The sequence below is a fragment of the Solanum dulcamara genome, chromosome 12 (assembly GCF_947179165.1).
Source record: "Solanum dulcamara chromosome 12, daSolDulc1.2, whole genome shotgun sequence".
NCBI classification, from domain to species: Eukaryota; Viridiplantae; Streptophyta; class Magnoliopsida; order Solanales; family Solanaceae; genus Solanum; species Solanum dulcamara.
The window spans coordinates 3,433,790-3,442,910 of record NC_077248.1 but is presented as its reverse complement, the minus strand read 5'-3'; the positions used below and the strand labels follow the sequence as shown (position 1 = coordinate 3,442,910).

General features: G+C 33.5%; 1 protein-coding gene across 3 annotated transcripts; it reads left to right on the top strand.

The window, feature by feature from the left end:
- Nucleotides 1-3,265: 3,265 nt before the first annotated feature.
- Nucleotides 3,266-8,519, top strand: LOC129877403 (E3 ubiquitin-protein ligase At4g11680-like). 3 transcript variants are annotated; one of them, XM_055952899.1, is made up of 4 exons: nt 3,266-3,946; nt 6,377-6,496; nt 6,843-7,140; nt 8,238-8,519. In XM_055952899.1, exons 1-4 carry the CDS (start codon nt 3,516-3,518, stop codon nt 8,397-8,399), a joined length of 1,011 nt encoding a protein of 336 aa, XP_055808874.1. In that variant the 5' UTR covers nt 3,266-3,515; the 3' UTR covers nt 8,400-8,519. The 3 variants fall into 3 exon arrangements, with proteins under 3 accessions (XP_055808874.1, XP_055808873.1, XP_055808875.1); XM_055952898.1 differs by having other exon boundaries at nt 6,359-6,496; XM_055952900.1 differs by lacking the exon at nt 8,238-8,519 and adding an exon at nt 7,911-8,222 and having other exon boundaries at nt 6,359-6,496.
- Nucleotides 8,520-9,121: the final 602 nt, after the last annotated feature.

The window sequence follows — 9,121 nt, the reverse complement described above, 5'->3', positions numbered from 1 at the left end:
TTGATGACATAAATCTCATTGGAACCCTTGAAGAGGTCCAAAAGGCGATTGAATATTTAAAGAAAGAATTTGAGATGAAAGACCTTGGAAAGACAAAACTTTGTTTAGGTCTTCAAATTGAACATTTAGCAAATGGGGTTTTTGTCCACCAATCTGCCTACACTGAGAAAATTTTAAAATGATTTTACATGAAAAACATATACATTAAGTACTCCAATGGTTGTTTGATCACTTGAAGTGGAAAAAGATCCATTTCGACCTCCAGAAGAGGATGAAGAACTTCTTGGTCTTGAAGTACCATATCTCAGTGCTATTGGTGAACTTATGTATCTTGCTAACGCAACCAAGCCTGATATAACATTGTCTGTTAATTTGATGGCAAGGTATTTTTCATACCCAACGCAAAGGTATTGAAACAGTATCAAACATATTTTGCGATACCTAAACGGTACCATTGATATGAGTTTGTTTTATACTAACAAAGACTGTGCAGACCTTATTGGTTATGCAGATGCATGTTATTTATCAGACCTACATAAAGCTCGATCTCAAACATGTTATCTATTTACACACGGAGGAACTGCTATATCATGGCGATCTGTAAAACAGTCTATTGTTGCTACTTCTTCAAATAATGCTGAAATAATAGCAATTCATGAAGCAAGTAGAGAATGCGTGTGATTGAGATCGATGATACAGTTCATCAAAGAAAGATGTAGCCTGAAAAGTGATGTCAAAGTACCCACAATTATATTCGAAGACAATGCCGCGTGCATAGCTCAATTAAAATGTGGCTTCATAAAAAGAGACAGAACGAAACATATTTCACCAAAATTATTCTTTACATATGATCTTCAGAAGAATGGTGATAGTGATGTACAACAAGTTCGTTCAAGTGATAATCTTGCAGATTTATTCATAAAGGCATTACCAACATCAACTTTTGAGAAGTTAAGATATAAGATTGGAATGCACCATTTTCAAAATATCAAATGAAGTTTTCATCAAGGGAGTAAAATACGCGCTGCACTCTTTTTTCCTTATCCAAGGTTTTGTCCCACTGGATTTTCCTGGTAAGGTTTTTAACGAGGCAACACTTAAGGCGTATTACCAAATGTGTGTACTCTTTTTTTTTCCACTAGACTTTTTTCCCACTGGATTTTTCATAGTAAGATTTTAACGAGGCACAATATTTAGGGATATTTACATTAAATATATATATTATGTCTTGTAAAGTTTGTAATGAAGCACATTTCACGTGGACATCTAAGGGGAGTGTTAATGAGCAAGTGGTTTAGATGTCCCTTTTGCAGGGCCCACTTAAATATATCAACTTGCCCACTTGTTCTTCTTTTTCCTTCCATTGCTGACTATAAATGCCATGTTTTGACATTGTAAATATACTGAGATACATACAAACTCTCTCTCTGATCTCCCTCCTTCTATTATTTTTCTCCTTATTTTGTGAAGTTAGTTTATTTTATAACAAATTTAAAATAATATGATAATTAATTGAAGTTCTATTTAAATGTTTAGCACTACCACCACACAGTGTAAATTATTGATTAATTGTCTGTTAAAAAAGTATTGAGACTTTGAGAGGAAAGATAATTAAGTGTACTATTGAAATTAGATAAGCATGCATTAATTATGACAGCCAATGCAGGTGGTCATAATAATTTACCTTAATTATCTGACGAAATTACTAGGATACCATTATTAACAACAATATGAATGTGTTTTTCTTCACATGATAAAACATTAACTAAATTCAAATATTAAATAATCAAGGCTAACACATTTCTAATGCTATGTATAAAAAATAAAACTAGAGAAAAAAGACTTATATCAACTTGTGATTTATCACGATGAAATGCTAAATAAATGTTAAATAACAATAGTTACTCATCACTTATCATGATTAAGTGATAAAACTTATATACACAAACTTATATAATGCATTTGTCAGTTTAAAATATACACATTGTTCGATAAATAGCAAAAAATACTACGCTTTCTATTTTATTTTACGTGATACTTTGAAGAGTCAAATGGATTTTTTTAATCATATTTTTTAAAAAATAAAATTTATGTTTAAATTCATTTCAAAAATTAATTAATTTGATTATCATATTCGATGCGATGTCATATAAAATGAAACAACAAATTCTAAACACCACTCTTCCCAATCTTGTGCATTCCATGTCTCCACGTATAGAGATAATTTCTTGTTTTTTTTTTCCTTATTTAGAATTTGTGTGGAGATAATTAAGCAAATATCATTATAATCTTCACTAATTAAACATGTACCATTAGAGTGTTCACACCATCTTTAAAACAAAGGTCAAATTGTATTCAAAAATTATTATTTTGGTACAAGAAAAAATAAGTTTTTGAATAGAAAAGTTAAATTATTTTCACACTTTCACTAGAGTCTACTAGTCAAAAATAACTTAAATTAATATATTTCTAAAAGGTTGGAGCAAATTATGCTACTCAATTTCTATTTTTGGTTCTTTTTTCTTTGGAAAAAGTTTAAATAATTTCACATGAGTCCATGAGTAAAAATTGACCAAAATTAATATATTTCAACAGTTGGAAGAAATTATATAACTCAATTTCTTTTTTTGATTTTTTCCCTTTTGGTCTTTACACAAATAATCGTCCGGACTTACAATTTACTTTTTCCACTAATATATATAAATCACACACTTATTATATACATATTATATAAAAAATACTCTTTCCATTTTAGTGTATTTGTCTTACTTTTTAATCTGTTTTATTAAAAAAAATATTTCTTTTTTTTATAATTTTTTAATTTCAATTTTCTACTCGACATGTTTAAGACCGCAAGATTAAAAATATTTTGGTATATTAAATCTAGCCTTACTATCTTTCTACCGTAATACGCGACCTCAACTCTTTCCTATTTAAAGTCATGTGTTCGCTAATATGAAGTTTGCGCCATTTCATCTCATCACCTTTCCTCAATAATTTTTTGCCTACCCCTATCATCTCCGTACTCTTCTCGCATTTCCTTACTGAGGCGTCATTGTATCTTCTCTGCATATATTCAAATAATTTCAAAAATCTTATGTACTTCTTAAATTTCGTATCAAGTTAAATTTAAATTTAAAAAATTAAAATAAAAAAATAATATAATATATATTAATCGATTATGTTTAATTTAACCGATTGAGCGGGCGACTATTTAGGTAAATAATCCAATGATTTTTCTTTCTTTCCTTCACTTTATAATTTATGCATATGACAAAATTGGACCCCGCACTCACAAGAGTGGCAATGGCACTTTACCAAGAATTTCTGCTGATTTTGCTTTTTTCTCCAAAACCCCAATATATATAGCATTCCACCAGTTCTCACCCAAAAAGCCAAAACTACTAGTCATCACTTTCACACACCCCACCCTCAACCCCAAGTACCTACGCCCCTCCAATTTTTTTTTTCATAAAAATACTTGAACAAGCAAAAAGATCGAAACTTTATGCAAAATGGACCAAGAATTGCACAGAAATTTACTTAGTGGAAATGGTGGGTTTGAACCAAGATACTTTAGAGGTTTAAGTACCCCTTTTTCTTTTTCTTTAACAAGATTGGCTTCTTGTTTCAATCTTCAACATCGAAGTTATGTTGATGATGATGATGATGATGGGGTTTCTTATTGTGATTATGGGTATTCAAGACCCATTGTGTTTCTTGATGTGATATGGAATTTGGCATTTGTTTTGGTTTCTTGTTTTGTGCTATTGACTACTATTGGAGAAAAGCCTTCTACTCCATTGAGGCTTTGGATTGGTGGCTATGCACTTCAATGCCTCTTGCATGTGGGTTTTATTTGGGTTGAGTTTCAAAGAAGGAGTTTTGATGATTTTGATGCTGGGAATTTTGATGGGGTTTCTTCTTTTTCACTGTTTCACAGCAGGTAAACCCCACTTCAAACTTTCTAATTTTTAGGGTTTGGTAATTAGTATTGTCATTAATTTCTGGAGTTCTTTATAATCTGACTGGATGGTTTATGTAGTAGCTTTCTGAACAGGGAAAGTTTTTTTTTTTTAATTTAAAAAGATGAACTTTACTTGTAAATGTTCATTCTCTTTTCCTTTTTTCCTCTTATAGAATTTTATTGTTTACTGCCATTCTTTGGTTTGTGTTATAATTTTCCTCTTTTTTTTCTTCTTATTTGTAGTAAGTTTTTGGTTTCTCTATGGGTTTGGGACTGGGATGGGGTAGGAGTAGGGGTGGATAGTTCATAATCGAGGGAATCCTTAGAAATCTATCTATTCCTAGTTTGACTTGTATATTGTTGTATTTGAGTTTCTGATTTCATTCAATCTTTGTCCTATAACCTGGTTGTCATAGACTCATAGTATTCTTAGTTTACTGAATTTCTAAAGAATAATAACTTGGACAGCAGCATAATATGACTTTAACAAAGATAAGGAAGACAACATTTTTTTACTCAAAAAGTGTGAGCTTATCCCAAGATCCCCTTTTTTGTGAACAACAATAATAATAATAACAAATGATCCTTTTTTTTGGGTGGTACATATTACATATATATGGTGACGTCTATCTAGGAGTAATTGTATCAAAATACAGAAATGTCACAGTGCTTCCCTACATTTGAATGATCCTCTTGAAATAAGTGTAGCCTCTAGTACTTTGTGTTAGTCCTTTAATATTTTATTTGATAACCAAGTCTGGTTAACCATCTTAACATGGCCTTTGTATATGTTGTCTGTTTTGTGGGTAGATTGAAAAGCAAATCTAGTAGCAATTTATTTTCAGATGTCCTTAAGCTAGAGTTGTTTCTCTTTGCTTTCACCCCATGAGACAGTTCACTAAGTGACGGTCGTGTGGTTGAACTATTCTGTTCATTTCACTAGGAGCGTAAAGCTCTTATAGCAGTCTATGTACTGGATTTGTTGGATCTCTTCTGAGCAATGCCGGGATATTTGAGGTGAAGACAAGCCTGTAGATTATATAGGCACAAAATGAATTGAGACGTTTCTGGGTTTAGTTGGTCTTCCTAAGAAATCATAGTTATCTCTTATGAGTCTATCAATTGAGAGTGACTGCCTTTAGTATTATGGCATCTTGCTGATACATCTCTGTAGTAAAGCAATGTCCATATGCTCCGAAAAGCTTTAGCTAGTTTATGAGAGGTTAGCATTCATTACACACGGGTGCTGACTTTCAATCGTAAGGAAATCTAGGGACCTTTTCTCAGATGGTCAAGTTTAATGGAGATTTCTTATAGTTAATAGCGTTGTTTGTCCATTCAGGGATAAGTGAGACTTAGAACCTCTAGTTTTAGAAACCCTAATTTGTCATTGAAAACAAATTATTTGTAGGAGTGAGTTGTACCTCCATAGAGCACAATTTAATATAGAGGATTCATATAGCTGACTTAGACTAGTTTGGGATTGAGGCATAGTTGATTTGTTGATATACCTCATCAACGATAACTCTAACACAAATACAGGTACCAGGAAGGGGCTTCTATCCTTAACTTCGCTAAGAAGATATCATTGTACTTACTTAAAATAGTGTTCATGTATAGTTATGTAAACAAACCTCAAGCACTCAACTAGGCAAAATAGCATGGTGAAATTGGAGGCTTCACCTCCCCACTCCCCTGATCCTTTGATATTCTTTCTGCATAAGTTGATCTAATCACGTGACTGCACTATTGCCCTTATATTAGTATCTTGATTAAAGTTATTCGTTGTGTCTTCTTGTGCTTGAGTTTTTTGTTCAAGGAGGCACTGACCCCTTCACAGACTTGTTTAAATTGGCCAGGTTTTGAAAATCTTAGAAATTGATAGTTCCCATATAGTTGATATGTTGTGCTGTACTGCCTTAGTAGAACATTACTCATAATATGAATATTTCTGCAACAACCTTTCAAGGACTAATGCTGAATTGACATTCAGCTCTCGTTTGTTCACATGACATATCAATACGCCCAAGCTTGTGTTCTATCATATGTAGGTTGCACCAACCACCATCCCATCCCTCACCTCAAAAAATGAAACAAGAGAAGTAAAAAGGGTAAGAATTCAATTGGTTTGTTCTTCTTAAAGCTCAAGGAAAGAAAAGAAATGAAAATTGTTTCTGCTCTGTTTCTTTGCTTCTCAAAATTATTTATGGTTCAATTTTGATGCTATTTCACTTCCCAGCTCCTTTTCCGTCCAGTTGTATAGATATTGTTCTTTGTTTTAGTCCTGGAACTCGAGACTAAAGCGCAGAATATTTTGATCAAGCTTTACTAATTTGAGTGTGATGATGTTATCACTCTTAAATGATGAAGGTTATGCATTTAACTTTACAGCGTGTATCTTTCTAGCAGCATCATGAAGAGGCTGGAATCAGTCAATACTGTGATTTCATCAATCTGGTGGGTATTTGGCTTTTACTGGATTGTTATGGGTGGCCAAGCACTTCTGCAAGATTCACCTCGTCTTTACTGGTATGAGCTATGCTTCTAGAATTTGAAGCTTTTGTACTTTGTAATAACTACTGTGAGCCATGATCTCCCCTTTCTCTCATCCCCACAAAGCAAAAGGAAAATTGAGAAATTATACGAAGCAACCTCTCTGCCTCCATGAGGTAGGGTTGGTGTACATTCTACGAGGGGTGTGAGCTTGACTAAATGGAAGGTTCCCTAGATATATGTAGCTGAAGAAATTAAGCGGTGATTATTAATTTGGTGTATGGGTGCAAGACTAGTTTGATTTGCTTTTCTTTATAACATATGAATGTGTGTATGTTGGTATGTTTGATAGCTTAAATAAAACTATTCTTAAATTTTGCAGGTTATCAGTTGTTTTCCTAGCATTTGATGTGTTCTTTATGATCTTTTGCATTGCGATGGGATTTGTAGTCTTCCTCGCGCTCTTTTGTTTCTTTCCATTTATCGCAACAGTTGCATATGCCATGAGACTTGGAGATGGAGCATCTGAAAATGATATCAAGACTCTTCCCAAGTATAGATATAGTCAACTAAATACTTCAGGGAACCTTATAAATATGAAGACAGGAGAAGATAACTTAATATCACAGCTCAACAGTAGTGACTCTGTACGTGAGCTTGCTCTTCAACCAGATGATTCTGTAAGCATGTCTTCTCACTTATCCTCCATTTCAATCTTTTCCTCTTAGTCTGCTATTTTTCTTCTCTTGTGCATTCTTGTGTTTCTTCTTTTACTTGGGTTATCTTTACTATTTTCATTGTCCGTACTTATCTACCATTTTTTCACTCTTGTTTTTGTCAAACATGTTTTTGAAAACGCTGTTCTTGAGTCAAGGGTCTATGAGAAACAAACTCTCTACCTCACATAAGGTAGAGTTAAGGTATGCATACACCCCACTCTCCCAGACCCCACTTGTGGAATCACATTGGGTATGTTGTTGTTGTTGTGCACTCTTGTGTTTGCCAAATTTGATAGAAGGAAAAGATTGTAAGTTTTGAGGAAAGTACACTGTGTAAACTATTATTAGAAACAGAGAAAGAGTCGCAATTTGGAAACTGGAAACATAAACATGGAGAGGAGAGAAAAATTCAGCGTAATTGAGGGAATCTTTTGAAGTAATTGAAAATGGAGATTCTACTATGAGCTGGTTCGAGATAATGAGATCATTGAGTGAAGGAAACTGGATTTTCTCAGATATATTTAGGGAGGTCACTGTAGTGTGTAGTTTTCTCTAAATGCAAACATGCGAGTTTCTTTATGTTCTGAATTATCTTAAAATTTTCGCTATTTGATTACATATCCCATTCATCAAACTGTTGTTCTTCCTTTACTGGATATTCCTGCGATATGGGTTTTAGAGTGGAAACGATGGAAGTAACAACGGGTTGGCAACGTCTAAAATCTTTTCAGTCCTCCTACTTATTGAGCTGAGTACTTTTGAGTCATATCTTTGGAAGAAAGCGAGATGATCCATTGTTCTTTCTTGAACTTATACCAATTTCTCATCATGCTTCCGAGAGAAAACCCCAAAATTTTTGCTACTGATATCAACTCGTTGTCTTTTCTGTGTCATGGTTGTCTAACTTACAATCTCCTGCTTTATTCGGACTTGTAACTGGCAATATAACCAGAGCTCGCACAAGGATAGCTGTCATCATAAATCAAACTATATTTCCTTTATATCATCTTTTTACCACAGAGGCTGACTTTCATGTGAATATTGTTTTTGCTATACAGGAGTGCTGCATCTGCCTCTATAAATATGTAGATGGGGCAGAGTTGTGTGTTCTTCCCTGCAATCATCATTTTCACAATGGATGCATTAGCAAATGGCTAAGGATCAATGCAACCTGCCCCCTCTGCAAATTCAATATTCTTAAGGGTGACACTCTTGTCTGACTATTTGTCTGTCAGAGAGTTGAGACTATACTGAGAAATGTAATTTTTCCTATGGCCTGCTCTGATCTTCTGGCAAAATATATGTAAATTTAGCCATATTTAATGATTTTCTCACCCTCACTGTCCTCTTGTCGTTAATCGCCCCCCCCCCCCCCCATGCACCTTTATTTAATTACTAGATGAGATCTGCCCGTGCCAACAAGTTGAATTCAATTACAATTCTTAGTGCAAAATAGTCATGACAACTTTAGGAAAAGCAGAAGTAATTAAGTTAGGATTCTCCAAATCTGCAAAGATAAAAGATATATTTTAAAGCTCTAAAAAACACAAAGTAGTTGAAATAGATTATTTTACAAACATACAAATTAGCGGAATCTACTACTTAATTTTCGTTGTCAATTAGATAATTTTAGACATACAAATTAGAGGAATCTACTACTTAAATGGAAGGACAATTTGGATGAGACTTGTCGATTAGACAATTACTTCTTCATGCACACTTTTTCCAAAAAGGAATTGAACATCAAACTAATCCCACAAGAATAATGCAAGATGATAAATTGGCGACTCTGAACATTGCTAGAAAGTTGTTTCCTGTTGACATGATTGGATTCTCCCTTTCTGTTGTGTCTCTCGCCATTTCACTGTTTGATAAAACAAGGATGACATAATTTAAATCAAACACATACAATCAAAAAAGTATATCAGAAGATTCTTGTATG

Excerpts from the sequence above, each read along its gene's own strand:
- LOC129877403 (XM_055952898.1), top strand. The coding sequence starts at position 3,516 with ATGGACCAAGAATTGCACAGAAATTTACTTAGTGGAAATGGTGGGTTT. Across the intron at positions 3,947-6,358 it reads TTTTCACTGTTTCACAGCAG|CGTGTATCTTTCTAGCAGCA; the intron begins GTAAACCCCACT and ends TTAACTTTACAG. Across the intron at positions 6,497-6,842 it reads GATTCACCTCGTCTTTACTG|GTTATCAGTTGTTTTCCTAG; the intron begins GTATGAGCTATG and ends TAAATTTTGCAG.